Genomic DNA, 19,063 nt, shown 5'->3' on the forward strand with positions numbered 1-19,063 from the left:
GTGGTCATGGGGAGAACGTACTAAATTTCTTTCTGGCAACAGTGCGAAGTGAACCTGGGTTGCTGGTACTGTAAAGTGTTGTGCTAACCACTGTACTTTATACTTTATACTTTATTGTTACCAAACAATTGATACTAGAACATACAATCATCACAGCAATATTTGATTCTGCACTTCCCACTCCCTGGATTACAAATATTAAATATTAAAAATAGTAATAATTAGTAAATATTAAAAAATTAAATTATAAATCATAAATAGAAAATAGAAAAATGGAAAGTAAGGTAGTGCAAAAAAACCGAGAGGCTGGTCTGGATATTTGGAGGCTACGGCTCAGATCTGGGTCAGGATCCGTTCAGCAGTCTTATCACAGTTGGAAAGAAGCTGTTCCCAAATCTGGCCGTACGAGTCTTCAAGCTCCTGAGCCTTCTCCCGGGGGGAAGAGGGACGAAAAGTGTGTTGGCTGGATGGGTCCTGTCCTTGATTATCCTTGCAGCACTGCTCCGACAGCGTGCGGTGTAAAGTGAGTCCACGGATGGAAGATTGGTTTGTGTGATGCGCTGTGCCGTGTTCACGATCTTCTGCAGCTTCTTTCGGTCTTGGACAGGACAACTTCCATACCAGGTTGTGATGCACCCTAGAAGAATGCTTTCTATGGTGCATCTGTAAAAATTTGTGAGGGTTTTAGGGGACACGCCAAATTTCTTTAGTTTTCTCAGGAAGTAAAGGGGCTGGTGGGCCTTCTTGGCAGTGAACTCTGCTTGGTTGGACCAAGTCAGGTCACTTGTGATATTGACCCCAAGGAACTTAAAGCTTTTGACCTGTTCCACTTGCGCACCACCGATGTAAATTGGGTCGTGCGGTTCGCTACTCCTTCTGAAGCCAACAATCAATTCCTTCGTCTTGCTGATGTTGAGGGATAGGTTATTGCCTTCGCACCATGCCACCAGGTTCTTAATTTCCTCTCTGTACTCAAACTCATCATTACTAGAGATATGACCTACAATTACTATGTCATCAGCAAACTTATATATTGAGTTTGATGGAAACTTGGCTACACAATCATGGGTGTACAGTGAGTACAGCAGGGGGCTGAGTACACAGCCTTGTGGGGCACTAGTGCTCAGAGTGATTGTAGAGGAGAGTTTGTCCCCTATTTTTACAGCCTGGGTCCGGTCTGTGAGGAAGTTGAAGATCCAGCTGCAGATCTGAGTGCTAAGGTCCAGGTTCCGGAGCTTAGGAATCAGTTTATTTGGAATGATGGTATTAAAGGCTGAGCTGTAGTCAATGAAAAGGAGCCTTACGTATGCGTTTTTATTCTCCAGGTGTTCTAAGGAGGAATGTAGGGCCAGAGAGATGGCATCTGCCATTGACCTGTTGCTCTGGTAGGCGAATTGCAAAGCGTCGCGGTTGACTGGTAGGCTGTGGTTGATGTGTGCCATAACCAATCTCTTGAAGCACTTCATAGCAATTGATGTCAGAGCCACAGGTCGATAGTCATTCAGGCATGCCACCTTGCTGCCCCATTTACACTACACCTTCTGGGTGTCCTACCTCCTCCTCAATGCTCTATCTGTCCATCATCTTTCCTTTATCTGATTTCAGTTATCGCTTTCATTGCTGTCAGATCAGGAAGTGGAGGTGTTATTTGGGGAATCATGAGAGAACTCAGTACAATCAGAGATCTTGGAGGTACTGTGCACTCCTGTGCTACAGAGACGGGGCTTTCCTAGAAAACTATCTATCATTCTTTTCCATGCTTTTACCTATTGAATTCCGGGCTATAGGCTGATATGCTTTTCTACGGGAATTTTTTCTCCTAACAGTAATACATCTGCAAATTTTAATAGGCAAGGAAAATCTGATTTAATTGCAGGCAAAAGAGAAGGGCACTGCTTTGATTAGCTAGAAATTATGTTACATTGTTTGATAAAGTGTTGATAAATGAACTGCCTTGTCAGTTTCTAAAGCAAATCTCTTGTGGCCTTCTGCTGTGAACTGGCAGGCTGCAATCATTATCCTTGGTAAACTTGTTCAGTTCTTATTTTGTGTTTGTTTTTGTGCATAAATTCCATGAAGGCAAAACTTCATTCTGTAGCTCAAATATTTTGGCAATGATCTGCGAATTCTGTAAGGCTGAATTTCTATTACCTGAAATGGTGTAATGAAAAGTACACTATGGTCTGTCATAATAGACCCAAAGTTCTGGGGACAGATAAATGAGGCTGGTGTGTTAGATAAGATTCTCATAGAGAGAATGTGGCTTTGGCAAAGGATGGTTGGTATTAGTAAAGTACAATATTATTGGAGGCATTGCCTTTTGGATAAGATTTAAAACCAATGTCTTATATTCTCATTTGAAGATCAGTGATTTTTCCCCCAAATATTTTATACATTAATCCATTAATGAAGTTCGAAGTATATTTATTATCAAAGTGCATATACGTCACCTTGAGATTTGTTTTCTTCTGGGCATGCTCAGTAAATCCAAGAACTATAAGAAAGTCAATGAAAGACCACACCCAACAGGATGGACAAACAACCAATGTGCAAAAGGCAACAAACACTGTGCAAAGAGAAAAGAAAAACATTCGTAAATAAATAAGCAATAAATATATTGAGAACATGAGATGAAGGGTCCTTGAAAGTGAGTCCATAGGTTGTGGGAATAGTTTAATGATGGGGCGAATGAAGTTGAGTGAAATTAAACCCACTCGTTCAAGAGCTTGACGTTGAGGGGTAACATCTGTTCCTGAACCTGGCAGTGTGGGTCCTGAGGCTCTTGCACCTTTTTGCTAATGACAGCAGCGAGAAAGGAGCATGATCTGGGTGGTGGGGGTCCTTGATAACAGACGCTGCTTTCCTGTGACAGCGCTCAGTGTAAACATGCTCAGTGGTGGGGAGGGTTTAAACCACAACAGATCACTGAAGTAAATTATTTATGCATTTATGGGATATGGCTGGGCAATCAGCAGTTATGTGTGTCAACATTACAATGGCAATAACAGATCAGAAAAGTAATGAGCTGAGGTCACAAAACATAAATTAGGACAAATAGGAGGGATAAGAGAGAAGGAAAATATCAAGAGAGTAACATTATTAATACTTCCATTTTGAACACTTCATCTAAAGCAACAGCTGAAAACCAGTTCATTCACCAAGATAATAAGTACCATTATTCAAAATGTGACATATACATACAATATTAAATGATCTATTTTACTATCAATCTACTTATATCTGTAAATTCATTTTCTCTGCATTTGTCTCATAATATGGTCATTGTCTCTCAGAATCAGGTTGTTTTGCATGTATAGTAACTCAACAGCCTGCTGTATAGAGAAAGATTAAAAACACTGACAATTGAGGATGTTATTTGGAGCATTATCTGAAAACATATTTTAGACTGAAGTAGAGTCATTTCATGAAAAATAGTACATTGTTGTATGCTGTAATTAATGCAGCTAATTTAGAAAGAAATATGTGGCTTGCACCGTTTCATGACAAGAATTTAGTACTACCATGGGAGAGATTCTATTGCATTTTTGTTATTAATAATTTACATGTGGTTTTTATTGCAATATGTAATGAAGCTGCTGGTAGTTTCTAGGGTTAGCGGTTGACACTATGATGTACACAGGATTAACAAAGGAGGCATGATATTTATGGTAGAAAACAATCAGATTGCCCCATTGAGCTCCTTCTGGGAACTCATGGTTATTATTTTGATAAATTTCAGAATGCCAGGGAAAGAAAGTTGAGTATTTCAGTTTTTGGAACAACAATGAAATGGCAATAAATTGCACAATGAGGTCAGGGTGTCAGGGCCGGAGGCAAGGGAGGGGCTGGTTTAGCTCACTGCTCCGTAAGGATTACTCACCTGTGCAATGAACTGAGGCTGTGGCCTGCCATTAATGTGCTCCTGAATGGGCTTGCTGCTGGCTTCACGTCTGTGAACTCGCTTTCGTAAACTTCAGTTCCGAATGCTGTTTGCTTACTTTTATTGTTTGCACGATTTGTTTTTTTCTTCTGCACACTCGGCGTTTGACAGTCTTTTTTTTAATGGGTTCTATCGGGTTTCTTTGTTTTGCAACTACCTGTAGGGAGATGAATCTCGAAGTTGTATGTGGTATACATACTTTGATAATAAATGTACTTTAAACTTTGAACTTTGAACATCTTTAATGATATGCCAAGTAGCCAACACTGCACTAGTGTGGCAAGTAGACCAACCTGTTCCATTTGAACAATGGGGTAACCTATTGGTATATACGCAAACAAGAGGAATTCTGCAGATGCTGGAAATTCAAGCAATACACATCAAAGTTGCTGGTGAACGCAGCTGGCCAGGCAGCATCTCTAGGAAGAGGTACAGTCGACGTTTCAGGCCAAGACCCTTCGTCAAGACCCTCCTGACGAAGGGTCTCGGCCTGAAACGTCGACTGTACCTCTTCCTAGAGATGCTGCCTGGCCTATTGGTATATAATTCACTTTGTGTGGCACAATGGGATCATTGGTTCACCAAGTCACTTCATCATAGAATGGTAGAATATTCATTCACTTGTACTACAAATAATTCTTCCACGTACTGGTAACCTCCCCCCCCCTACCCCACCCAGTACCTATACACCTCATTGTGCTATAACCCAGTGAGCTACAGGTAAAATAACAGGACACCAATGTTCTCTTTCAACTTCCTACAATATGAAGGGACAAATGCATCCCGCTTAGAAACAAGGAGAAACAATAGAGGCGGCCATTCCTCCCAGAAATTAGTCTCAGAATGACATGGCCTAAAGCATTGGACATCGGATAGAAAATGACAAAGAGTAATAAAGGAAATATAATTATATGCACAGCACTGTGCAACGGCTTAGGTACATACAACTGTGGTTGTAGCTAGGGTGCCCATGACTTTTGCACAGTACTGTATCTGTCAAATGTGGAGCGTAGAGCGAGTTAGTAAATCTGGTGGGAGCAAAGGATGTTGGGAATAGTGAAAGTGGAGCACCACAGGAGGGGTGTGGGACAGGTGGTAAAGAAGGAGTGCCAAGGCCAGGGGCTGATATATAAACAATTGATTTATTGATCATTACAGAATGTCTATCTGGTGCTTCCTGCTCCTACCCCTCCCCATTCACCTTTTCCCAACCATGATTCCCCTCTCCCTGCCACCTTCCACTCTCAGTCCACAACAAAGAGCCATATCAGAATCAGATTTATCATCACTCACATCTGTCGTTGATTTTTTTTGTAACAAAGGGCTCCCATGTGTTGTTATAAAAGCACGATGAAAAAGAGCTTCAACCTCCATTCTTGATACTAGAGAGCAGGCATTTTAAGATGGGGTGAGTTCAAAAGGGATGTATAGGTATTTTTTTTTACACAGAGTTGTGGGTGCCTAGGTGGTGATAGAGGCTGACACCACAGAAGCTTTTAAGAGGCCCTGAGATAGGAAACAGAATGGAGGGATTTAGGCCACCACATACAGGCAGAAAGGATTTGGTATCATCGTTTTAATTATTTTGATTCAACATTGTGGGTAGAGGGGCCTGTACCTGTACTGTGCTGTTCTGTTCTATGATATTGCAACATTTAGGTCTACCATGACTAGCTAATATCTTTCTTTAAAATATGTATCTTGTAGCTAGATGGTGTGCAGCTACAGGATTCTACATTGTATTAATTCAATAGTGACTGTATGTTCTAAAGTAACCTGCATTAAATTAACAAACAAGAGAAAATCTGCAGATATATTAAATTAATCTGCGATGCGGAGATATATACAGTACTGTAATTTAGAGCCCTCTGCGTTCCTTGATGTTCTTTTTGCATTGCACCACACGGAAGTTGCCAAAGACTTGCGGAAAGTTTCGATATTCCCTCTCCCTTACAAATTACCGACAGAAATCGAATATTAATGAATGGAAAAGAGAAATGCTGAAAGCTGAAGCCAATCAAGCAGCACTTTTGGAAAGAGAAACCAGTCAATATTTCAGCCACCCTTCCTCCCACTTCTTCCGGCATTTCTTTTTTTTTGGTTCAGATTCCAGCATCTGCGGTATTATTTTCGAGGATCAATAGCTATCGATGAAACGGAAATAGTCGAAAGGCTCCGAAATCTTCCGAAGTAGCGGGGTGGAGCGACCCTATTCCGGAAATACCCGAAGTGGCGGCGATTCCGAAACAGCTGGGGGCAGCCGGCATTTTTCCGGAAACAGCCGAAGCGAGCTGGCGCTGTGCCGGAGGCAACCGAAACCAGTCTGCCGGGATCGGTGAAGCAGAGGGTCGAGGGGACCGGCCGATAGGCCGGGTGGGAAAATGGCGATATCGCGAGGGCTTTGGTGCTGTCAGCGGCTGTTGGCTTGGATACCAGTGCTCATCATCTCCATGGTGGTGCTTTGGTCTTACTACGCCTATGTATTCGAGCTGTGTGTCTGTAAGTAGCTCTTTTATTTTGAAACTGGTGCTGAGAGAGAAAATAAGTCATTGGCTGTATCCAGTGGGCTACAGCAGTCAAAGGGTCTGTCAGTATCATAGCTCAGACCGTACCTAGTGTTTGGGCCTTCAAGAAGCTGTCAGAATAGGAGTATTGCTGACTAGGAAACCATCCTGATGCTCTACTTTAAATATATAGCTAGAAAATATGTGTCCTTCTGTCTTGGGCAGACCCTAAGGATCAAGGAGGATTTGTAACTAGTCCTGATCAGTAGGCTCTGAGGTGCCTGATGTGGGACTTGCAGACTTCGACAGGTGTGGCAGGAGGTGTATCAAGGGGAAGGTAAATGCTTTGCAGGGTTTCTGTGTGTGCAGTTGATGTATGAACAAAATTCTGGCTGCCATCCTTGAATGTGACTTCATGGGCTCAGAGTCAGTGGGAATATTGCCTTTTTTGAAGGAGGCTTTTGTGGATGTTTTGGGTCTTTTCCTCTTTTTCCACCTGGTAGTTTCTTTCTGTGACACAGCTGCTTGGTTTCTGAAAGTAGTGGATTCAGTTTCATCTTAAGTTCTGAACTTCACATTGAAACTTGCTGATTGAAACATGTTACTTCAAAACCTGTAAATTTTAAGAATATTTTGGATTTATAATATTTACATTGAATGATAACTGTACAACTATTATCCATGTTTTTTTAACTGTTTAATTTCCATTTTGGGGGGGTCTTAAAGACGGAGTTTGAATTCTAACCAATATGAAAGGTCAAATTACAGAGATGTCTGCTAAATCATAGGTTAAGTCATTTGATGTCATCAGGAATGCATATACTGTTTGTTAACAGTGGTGATTTCAACAGAATTAGGCCTTTTCCTAATACAGTGGTTATGTATTTTGAAATTAGCAATCATTTGTAATAACTTAGATGGTACAGAATCATGAGCAAGAAAGTTCCCAAAGATCAATTCAGTTCTTAATCTAATAATATAATGGATATGAGAGGATGCTCCGGGCATTTTTTCTGGCATACAGCAAAACTCAACAAACAGTTGTGGGTTTTTAAAGCAGGGGAATTTTAAAGATAGTGTTTTAGAGAATGAAGTTGAGCAAATAGAAGCTGTATCAGTGATAGATCATTCTTATGATGGTATCATAATCCTATTTATATTTATATTTAGCATTGGTTTGGGAAAATACAAAGTAGCAGCAATGCTTCTGAGAGAGAAAGCAAATACAGGTACTACAAGGTTGGAATGTGGATTGTCTCCGTTTCTTAAAGGTAAATTAGTGTCAGGACAATAGGGTGGAGAATTCATGAAAAAGATTCAGAGGATTATGACAATATATTCACAGGAAAAAGGTGGCACTATCTTATCTCAGACTCTGCTGATCAGGTGCACAGGAAGTAAAACAAGACAAAAAGGGGAAGCTTAAGCCAGATGCAGAGCACTCAAGGGGTAACAATGAAATTAAGGAACCAAAAAATGGCTTGCAAGATTTTGGCAAGTAAAAATAAAATTAAAAGAGCTAAAGACATAAAGCCTAAGAGGATAACTGAGGATGGAACAGAACTTATTAGGGAACAAAAGGTAATTTATTTTAGAGGCAGAAGACAACGATAAGGTTCAGGAGGAATACTTTGCAACAAGGACAGATGTTGTAATTAAAAAGAACAAGTGAAATATTAGATGAAGTAATGTAGTAAGAGTTAATATTAAGAAGTTTAGCACCTTTGAAAATGGAAACATTACCATTTTCAAAAGTCTGTATCTGTTTTCATTCAAGAAAATCTATTCTAGGATGTTAAAAGAAGCAAGGGAGGAAATTGTGGAAGTTCCAATCCTTCCTGACTCAAGGGGAGGTCCCTGAGAAGTGGAGAGCTGTATGATATTATTATTTACCATGTAATCACATGTTAGTTAGGTTTATTTCGTGGGATGGCTGAATTATTAGACTTAAATCTGAGAAGAGTTTACACCTTCATTTAGAAAGGCGTGGATTAATCAAGGGCAATCAACATGGATTTGCAATGGAAGGTCATGTCTGATAACTTGAATTTTTTAGGAAGATTGAAAAACGAGGGCAGTGTTTCATGTCATCTACTGGCAGGCTGGTCAAAACTTTATGACATTTACCAGGAGTACTGTATACGAAGGACCCAAAGCTTTGTTGAGGATCCCTACCACCCATCTCATTATTTCTTTGATTTACTACCTTCAGGAAGGAGTTAGAGAAGCATCAGGACTAGGAATGCCAGACTGGGTAACAGCTTCCTGTGAGACTAATGAAAACTGCCACCACCGAGGTCTTGTCACTAGGACAGCAAACTGTTGACGGTTTATCTGTACTGCACGCTACATGCACTTTGAATTACATTTTATTAACTATTTGAGGTAACATTTTGCTTTATATGCTGTGAGTGATGCATGTTTTGTGGGTGCATCGTGATCTGGAGAAATGTTGTTTTGTTTCGTTTTATACATGTACAATCAAATGACAGTAAACTTGAACTTGTGATCCAAAGAAAAGAAAAAATTGGATTCAAAACTGGCTCAACACCAAAAAGCAAAAGGTCATGATTGATGGCTGTTTTTTGAAATTCAGTGGAGTTCCACATGACTGTGTTATGTTTGTAATATACCCTAGTAAAGTAAATTGAACTATAAGGGGACATGGTTAAAAATGATTTCAGGGATACATTAATTGGCGCTGTGATTTAATAGGGAGGAATGAAACTTTAGGCTGCAGGAGAATGATATTGATGGCTTTGTTAATTTTGCAGAGAAGTGTGAGGTAATCTAGTTGGGCAAGTTCTGCAAAGCAATTAACACTTAAAAAGGAAGCATGTCGAGAGGAATAGAGGGACATTGCTGAGTATGCCAAAGATAATTAAAGTTAGTTGGAGAGGTCAATGAGGTAGTTAAAAAGGCCATATTGAATGCTTTCCATTATTAGTCAAGACACAGAATGTAAGGATAAAAAATTTATACTGCAAGTATATACAATAGTAAGTAAATCACAGTTAGAATAATGCCTAGAATTCTGGTTATGCATTACAAGAAAACAAGTCATTGCAGTAGACCGTTGCTAGGGAGATTTATTATGATATAACAGTACTAGAAGATATAATTTGCAAGGGGTGATGAGATAGACTGATGTTGTATCCTTTGGAAAAGGGGGATGAAGGGGATTAATTGAGGACTAAGGTTGTGAGAGGCCTTAATAAATAGGGCATATACTTTTCGGCAGGAGGGTCAAAGAGGAGAGGATATAATTTACAGTAGCAGGTAAAAGAATTAGATGAAAAAATTAAATCATAGAAAAGTTTTGATACAGGAGGAGGCTATTAGGTGCATTGCATCTCTGTCAATTGAAGAAAGCTGCCCAGCCAAACCTTGCATTTTGGCACCAGATCAATAACTCTGAAGGTTATAGCTCTTCAAATACTCACCTAGCTTCTTTATAAATCTGCTGAAGATTTCTGGTTCTACCACCATTCCACATGAGCAATTACACCCTCTAGATGAAATATTGTTTCTTTCTCTTCTTCTATTCCTACAAATTATCTTAAATCTGTGCTGTTTGGTTACTTTGCTGAAGAAAATGATGTCCTAAGAGTAAATAGGCCCCTCCTAGTTTATTGTATTTTACAGAAGTGACAGTTGGGCTTACCTGATCCAAAGAAAATAACACCAGTCTCTCTAATGCTTCCCTGTAGCTAAAATGATCTATTCCTGGCAATATCCCTCTTAAGGTCTGTTGCACGGTCAGTGGTGCAACAGCATCTTGGTAAATTGGTTTATTCTTTTCTGTATTGTGGTGGTCAAAGTTCTGGCCAATATTCAAGCTGCGGCTAAACTTGTGATTACAGTTCTTACATAACCTTCCTGCTGTTATATTCACCACCAAAGCTATTAGAAGAAAGGATTCTGTCTAACTTATCTAACTCATTCCAAGCTTTCTTGCTAGCTTTAAGGATCTGTGGACATACACTGCAACCACCTCCTATTTCTCTGCACCTGTCATTTTCATCTCGTGTTCTATATTCTCTTATTGCCTTATCCCATGCCTTATCTCATACTTCTCTGGTCTCAACATATCAATGCAGCTATAAAGAAGGCAAGACAGCAGCTATGTTTCATTAGGGGGCTGAGGAGATTTGGTATGTCACCTAAAACTCTCGCAAATTTCTACGGATGCACTGTGGAGAGCATTTTAACTGGCTCATCACCATCTGGTTATGGGCGGGTGGGTGTTGCTACTGCACAGGATCAAAGTAAGCTGCAGAGAGTTGTAGAACTAATAAGCTCCATCATGGGTACTAGCTTCTGTAGTATCCAACACATCCTCAGGGAGCAGTGCCTTAAAAAGGCTTTGCCCATCATTAAGGACTCCCACCACCAAGGACATGCCCTCTTTTCATTCTTACTGTCAGGAAGGAGGTACAGAAACCTAAAGGCATGCAGTCAGTGATTCAGGAACAAATTCTTCCCCTCTGCCATCCGATTTCTAAATGGATAGTGATCCCATGAATACTACCTCACTACTGTATTATTTCTGTTTTTGCACTAATTAACTATTTGTATATATTTACTGTAATTCAGTTTTTTCTATATTATCATATGTTTCATTGTACTGCTGCCACAAAGTTGACACATTTCACGACATATGCCGGTGATATTAAATCTGATTCTGATAGTCTGAATTGAATTCCATTTTCAATTTTGTGTCCACCCTAACAAATACATTGACATTCTTCCTGTCAATCATATGACCAAGTTTTATATATATGTGTGTGTGTGTGTGTGTGTGTGTGTGTAAGTATATACAGTGGCATGCAAAAGTTTGGGCACCCCGGTCAAAATCTCTGTTACTGTGAATAGTTAAGTGAGTAGAAAATGAACTGATCTCCAAAAGCCATAAAGTTAAAGATGAAACATTCTTTTCAACATTTTAAGCAAGATTAGTGTATTATTTGTGTTTTGTACAATTTTAGAGTGGGAAAAAAAGGAAAGGAGCACCGTGCAAATGTTTGGGCACCCCAAGACATTTGAGCTCTCAGATAACTTTTACCAAGGTCTCAGACCTTAATTAGCTTGTTAGGGCTATGGCTTGTTCGCAGTCATCGTTAGGAAAGGCCAGGTGATGCAAATTTCAAAGCTTTATAAATACCCTGACTCCTCAAACCTTATCCCAACAATCAGCAGCCATGGGCTCCTCTAAGCAACTGCCCAGCACTCTGAAAATTAAAATAAATGATGCGCACAAAGCAGGAGAAGGCTATAAGAAGATAGAAAGCGTGAATGTTTCTCCATGAACTGTTTGTTCTTCTGCCATCAAGCAAACGTTACAGGAGCATCAAAACTAAAACCACAAGACTACTAAACAGCTTCCTCCCACAGGCAGTCAGACAGGCTGCTCTACCTGATTCTGCTTTGGACACTTTTAACTTGCACTGGACACTTATAACTTGATTTTAACTGACATGTGGCTGTTGTGTTTTACTATTTATTGTTATGTTTATTATTTAGTGTTGCGTTTGTTATGTTATGATTGCACTGCTCCTGGGAAAAGCTGTCTCATTCTGCCCTGCAGAGCTGATGTATGGTTAGAATGACAATAAAGTTTTCTGAATCTTGAATCTTTGAATTGAATGTATTTTAGAAACAAGTCCTGTGGACTGATGAAATTAAAATAGAACTTTTTGGCCGCAAAGAGCAAAGGTTTGTTTGGAGAAAAAAGGGTGTAGAATTTCATGAAAAGAACACCTCTCCAACTGTTAAGCATGGGGGTGGATCGATCATGCTTTGGGCTTGTGTTGCAGCCAGTGGCACAGGGAACATTTACTGGTAGAGTGAAGAATGAATTCAATCAAATACCGGCAAATTCTGGAAGCAACCATTACACCGTCTGTAAAAAAAAACAAAGATAAAAAGAGGATGGCTTCTACAAACAGGATAATGAACCTAAACACAGCTCAAAATCCACAATGGACTACCTCAAGAGGCGCAAGCTGAAGGTTTTGCCATGGCCCTGACAGTCCCCTGACCTAAACATCATCCAGAATCTAGGCACAGACCTCAAAAGAGCAGTGCATGCAAGACAGCCCAAGAATCTCACAGAACTAGAAGCTTTTTGCAAGGAAGAATGGGCAAAAATCCCCCAAACAAGAATTCAAAGACTCTTAGCTGGCTACAGAAAGCATTCCCAAGCTGTGATACTTGCCAAAGGGGGTGTTACTAAGTACTGCCGTGCAGGATCCCCAAACTTTTGCTTTGGGCCCTTTTCCTTTTTTTGTTATTTTGAAATTGTAAAAGATGGAAATAAAGAAGTTTTCTTGCTTAAGATATTAAAGAAATGTGTCATCTTTAACTTTATGTCTGCTGGAGCTCATTTCATCTTTTACTCGCTTAGCTATTCACAGTAACAGAAATACATACACACACACACACTGCTACAGTGTTCATTATTAAGGACCCACAGCACCCAGGACATACCCTTTTCTCTTTTCTCACTGTTACCATCAGGTAGGAGGTACAGAAGCCTGAAGGCACACACTCAGCAATTCGGGAACAGCTTCTTCCCCTCTGCCATCAGATTCTTAAATAGACATTGAGCCTGCGAACACTACCTCACTTTTTGAATATATATTGTTTCTGTTTTTGCACGATTTTTAATCTATTCAATATACATATACAGTAATTTATTTTTTATTCCTTCTATATTATTTATTGTATTGTACTGCTGCTGCCAAGTTAACAAATTTCACGACACTTGCCGGTAATAATAAATCTGATTCTGATATGAAAACACACAGCTTTATCATGCCCCAAAATTTAAAAATAAATGGGGAAGAAATGTTTCACCCAAAAGGTGTTAGGGATTCAGAATTTGCTCTCTGAAAGGGCGGTAGGAGGATAACTTTGTCTTTAATCTATAACCTACAGAATATTTTATCAACTGACAGGGACATGATGGACCAAATGTTCTCCTTTTATGTTGTAATTCTTCCCCGATTCTGTACTTTCCAGTGTCTAATCAAGCTGAGTTGAGAACTGCTTCCTCCTAGTACTCCGTACTTGTCTAAATGCAGCTTTAATCTACAGGTTTGGTTTAACCACAAGTAATGTTCTCAATTTATCGCGTTCTTAAATCTTTAAATTATTACACATTTTCCCTCTGTTTCTCCTGTGAAAAATGGAAATGAAAAACAAGAAGCTGTGGAATTATTTAGTAGGTCAACCTGCCTTTGTTGAAAGAGTTAATGTTTTATGTCGATAATTTGTTAATCTCTTAGATTCTTGTTGCTTCCTGAGCTTTATTTTGTATGTTGCCAGTCAGAACAGGAAGTAAGTACCTCTGATGAATCTGGTCCAGGGAAATATTTAATTTCATCACTTTTGTATAAGCTTAGTTCTCTGGTAATTATGCATTTTGTGAACTGTCTGAGTATTATTCTTTAAAGACTGCACATGCAAAACCTTCTAATGGCTTTGATTGTGATTAACGTGGAGTGGGTGCAGAAAAGGTTCACAAGGAAGTTGCAAGGACTGGAGGGCTTGAGTTTTAAAGATACATGAGATTTATTACAGTCACTTCCATAGCTGCTTTGAAATCATTTGACTAATGCGTTGTTTTTTTTACAATTCGTATCTTGTATTTGTCAAATCACATGTCATCCTAAGGGAAATGTGCTAAATTTTCCTTCCTATTTCATATTGACCTGCTTGCAACCTTTGACATAATTAATCATGCCATCAGCATGCAACATCTCACTTCCATTGACTTGGTGCAGACATTCCCCATCCTTCTTTCCATTCTTGTATTTGTAGCCAGAGATTTGCAATGGATCATCTATCCTCTGCTATACTGTTACCTCTAGTGTCTGACATGGATCTATACCTGGTGCTTCCCATTTCTCATCGGCACAGTCCAAACACATACTGGTTAGCTGTTCAATTGGCCATTATAAATTGCCCTGTGATTAGGCTAGGGTTAAATTGGTGGGCCTGTTCCACACTGTATCTCTAAATTTAAAAATAAAGCAAGTCAGTTTCTGCTTATATACTGATATCATCAAGCTCTAGCTTATTATCACCTCTCTTCACTACTTTACTGTATCTGATTTACTATGCTTGTCATGGGTGGAATAAGTAGAAGGTCATAGTGTCCAAATTTTGTCAAGCAATGTTCCATTTTAATCATCAACTTCTTCACCCTCCTTGGCTATTGTCTGAGGTTACTTGGGTCATAACCTTGCTTGGACAGCTTTGAATTGAGCTTCTGATTGCCTCCTCCTTTTAGATCAAATCTGCCTACTTCACTGGGCCCCGGTTTCAACCACTGAATTCCTCAACTTTGGCTTTATTACCTGAATCTGTGACTACTCCTATGGTGCTGCTCCTGCTGGCCTTCTATCTTCCACTCTATGTAAACTAACTCATCGAAAATTTAGTGGTTTGTTGTCAAAATTCCACTGTTCCACTTCCGGGCTTGCTGACCTGCACTGACTCCTGTTCCATAGTGCTTTCGTTCTGTATTTCTCACTCACCTTCAAATCATTCCATTGCTTCAACCCTCTTTAATTCTGCCACCTTCCTCAAACCTTCTCAAAATCATGAAAAGCTTACTTGTAGTAACATCAGAGGCACAAAGCGTTAGAGACACAAAATTCATAATAGAAACAAATTAAGCAAAAATTAAACAAAAACAAACCCAATTAGAACAAGTTCATTTTTTTGCAAAATACAACATGTTACTATAGTGAAGTAGTGAATAAGATTGTACAGATTAGTTCAAGAACCAAATGGTTGAAGGGAGAGAGATGTTCTTGAACCTGGTGGTGTGGGAGTTCAGGCTGTTCTGAACTTCAGGGAGATCTGTAACCTCTTGTTGGAAATTGCAAGAAGATGGGATGACATGTATGATGGGGTTCTTTAATCAATGTTATCTTCTTGATGCAGCATCTTATGTAAATGCTTTCAGTGGTTGTGAAGGATGTGCATTGATGCATTGGGCGGAATCCACTACTCTGCAGTTTCTTGCTTTTTTTGTGCATTTGATCATTGTTCAACCAGTCAGGATACTTTCAAAAGTACTTCGGCAGAAGTTTGTTAGTGTGTTCAGTGACAAGCCGAACCTACTTAACCTTCTAAGAAAGTAAAGATGCTGGCATGTCTTCCTTTTGATTGCATCCATGTGCTGGGCCGTGGACAGGTCATCCAGTCTGATAATGCCCAGGGATTTAAAGCTGCTGACACTCTCCAGTGCCGATCCACCAATGTAGACTGGCACATGTTCGCCCTCCTTCCCTTTCCTGAAGTCAACAATCAGTTCTTCCATTTTATTGATATTGAGCGAGAGAGATATTGTTACAGGACCTCTCAAACAGGTATCCTACCTTGCTCTGACTTTTGACTCATTACCTCCTGTGATTCATTCAACAACACTGGTGTCATATATTTGTATATGGCATTGGAGTTGTACTTCACCACACAGTCACATGTGTTTAGGGAGTAGAGAAAGGTCAGTGATGAGCAATTTGGTGACGACACTACATTGATTGGCCTAATCTCAAACAATAGTGGGGTGGCCTACAGGGAAGAAGTTATCTCTCTGACACAGTGGTGTCAAGAAGACAACTTCTCCCTCAATGTCGCAGAAACAAAGGATCTGGATTACAGAGGAATGGAGATGGGCTAACCCCTTTTGACATCAATGGATCTGGGGTTGAGAGGGTAAACAACTTTAAGTTCCTCGGCATCCACATCACCGAGGACTTCACGTGGTTCTGCAGAGGGTGATGCAGACAGCCCTGCGCTTCTTCAGTTGTGAACTTGCCATGATCCAGGACATTTACAAAGACATGTGTGAAAAAAGGGCCCAAAGGATCATTGGGGACCCATATCACCCCAACCACAATCTATTCCAGCTGCTACCATATGGGAAACAGTACCACAGCACAAAAGCCAGGGCCAACAGGCTCCAGGACAGCTTCTTCACCAGGCCATCAAACTGATTAACTCACGCTGATTTGAGTGAATTTCTATGTTACATTGACTGTTCCATTTATTATAAATTACTATGATTGCACATTACACATTTAGACAGAGGTGTAATGTAAAGATTTTTACTCATGTATGTGAAGGGTGTAAGAAATAAAGTCAATTCAATTCAATGTTGTTACCAGTCCTTACTGATTGAGATCTGTCAATGAGGTTAGATGTCTGCATTCAATCACTTATGTTCTCTTGAGCATGCAATTTCAATCACTACAATTCTGACTAGATCTCAAGCTTCATATTCTGCTCCTAGGTCATAATGTAGCTGGCATCATCAGTGTAGGTGATGATAAACTCCATGTTGAACAGTCTCTGGCAGGAAAGCAACTTCGCCAATGAAGTGAACTATTTCAAATCACATCAAATCATAAGGGATGCATTGGTGGCCAACTAACTTTTATGCTTTGCTGCAAGCAGCAGTGCCAGGTGTTATCAGTTCAGTCTTTACTTCATGTGATATTGGAAATTTGGCTCAAATTTGTATCATTAAAAGAAATTGACATGTTCCGTATTCCCTAGGGTTGGTGAGGGTAATTGCAATGCAATTGCTTGTGTTTCATATGGAGTTCGATCCTCTTCCAGGATGCGTTCCAGTTATATTCCACAGGGACTCTAAAGAGCCATGACATAACCTTGCTGTAATTTAATCCAAAATCTGCCAATAACCCCTAGGAGTCTTAGCCTAATGGATTCTGTAACAGCACATTGCCTCTGAATTTTAGCATTCTGTAACAAGATAAATAATTTTTTGGAGAAGCTCAGTAGTTGATAATAATATGCATAAGCTTCGTGTTTCTCCTTTAGTCTGAAGCTGTCTATCTGGAATTATAACTGCTCTTGATTTTAAAAGGTTTTCAGCATTAGGAGTAAATTTCAGTATTTTCATATTTTTTAAACTATGGTTAACTTCAAATAAGGATGTAAGGTAAAATTTCTTCTTCAGAAACAAGACTGAAAAATACTAAAAATATACAGCACTGTGGAAGAAGAGGTCAACGTAACATATCCTGTATTATTCTTCACCAAATCTGAGGGGCAAGCCAATATATGAAAAAATGGGGAACTAATGAAGAGAAAGAGAAGGTAACAATAGAAATATAAATCGATAAGAGTTAATGACCACCACTCTTCTATGTATGGATTCTTCTTGCTTCCATTCTTTGCTTCCACAGTTGAAGCATTTTATGTATGCTTACTTCTCAGTTTTTTGTAGAATGATAGTTGAAGGTCAATCTGTCCTTTGCACTAGCACTGCTCTGCATTCCCTGGGAGTATTGTTTTAAGACTTGCTGCCCTTTCAGTTTTTATCACAGCTTAATCAGGTTAAATTACATTTTCTTTAAACGTTCTTTCCCTATCATCACTGAGTTGTTTTCTTAGCTTGTTGCAGCACATATCTAACTTGGAAAAATTTTTTGGTACTGTGTGGCACAAAACTCAATGACAAAGGTGATGTGAAGCAAACAGGGATCAGCTATGGAGAAAAGTAAAGTCATCTTTGGAGTTAGACATGGCAAGGACGTTTCTTGCAACCAGAGGGAAACTTGCAACAGTTGCAAAATGATTTTTGCATCATTAGAGCTTGGGAAGAAGCTCCATGCTTAAAATGAGAAGAACAAGGAAATCCAGTGTGTTGATCCAAATGGTTATTGAGTCAAAGAATACTACAGCACAGAAACAGGCCCTTTGGCCCATCTAGTCCATGCCAAACTGTTATTCTGCCTTCCAGGTGAAAAAAAAACAGTTCACTTGAGCTTCTTTTAATTGAGTGTATTGCATTAGGTGCACAGGATTTGGTTTCTTCTCTGTTGAAGAAACTGGATATAGACTGGATGACCACTTTGCCAAATACCTGTGTTCAGACAGCAAGGATAACCTGAGCTTCCAGTTACTACTCCATCCACTCCATTGTTTCCTCTACTACAAACTCCAATACAAATGCAAGGAACACCACCATGTTTTCATTCTAGGCAGTTCTTGGTACTTAGTACTGAATTGAATAATTTCAAATAACCAACTTTTCCTGCTGTATTAACACTAGCAAGTTCTAATGCAATGTCATCCACCCTTTACCTTAGTTTTCCTGTCTTCATTGAAATTACCTGACCTTCTGGTTTTTCAAGCATTCCTTTCATTTCCAATTTCCAGCAACTGCTTTTTTTTATCTTTACAGTTACAGTGTGTTATTTTATTCATTTATCTATTAACTAGATAGAACTGAGGGGGAAGTGATAGTCTAGGTCAACGATAATTGACTGTCAACAGTTATCTGTTTTGTTGAGATGAGTGACTCCAGCCTTTGGAGTGCTTTCTCCTTGATGCCCATCGGCTGTGATTTTACCACGGTTACTTGATGGCTTACACAGTCAAAGACTGCATTATTGTCAAGGGCAATCTTGTCTTGCTTCTGAATTCAGCTGTTAGGTCAATGTTTGCATGCTTACTGCCCAGCTGGTTGTGAATGGAATGTTCACAAAGGTGTGTGTTTTGTGTGTGTCTCTTGTTGTTATTTCACCATTATTCTCTTTCTGATTGTGCAGGAAACCTGCCTGCGTGTTGGCTTTCT

General features: G+C 39.6%; 1 protein-coding gene across 2 annotated transcripts in view; it reads left to right on the top strand.

Moving 5' to 3' along the window:
* Window positions 1–6,203: 6,203 nt before the first annotated feature.
* zdhhc15b (zinc finger DHHC-type palmitoyltransferase 15b) overlaps window positions 6,204–19,063 on the top strand; it is a 51,757-nt gene continuing 38,897 nt past the window's right edge. Inside the window, exons 1-2 of one of the 2 annotated variants that reach the window (XM_063061030.1) lie at window positions 6,404–6,439; window positions 17,441–17,580. Coding sequence is in view for 1 of the 2 variants with exons in the window: in XM_063061029.1 (XP_062917099.1) it covers window positions 6,322–6,439 (118 nt within the window). In the remaining variant the exon portion in view is untranslated. Of the gene's footprint in view, window positions 6,440–17,440; window positions 17,581–19,063 lie in introns of both variants that reach the window. The other variant, XM_063061029.1, reaches the window with a different exon arrangement.

This window comes from Mobula hypostoma, chromosome 10 (assembly GCF_963921235.1).
Source record: "Mobula hypostoma chromosome 10, sMobHyp1.1, whole genome shotgun sequence".
Taxonomy (NCBI): domain Eukaryota; kingdom Metazoa; phylum Chordata; class Chondrichthyes; order Myliobatiformes; family Myliobatidae; genus Mobula; species Mobula hypostoma.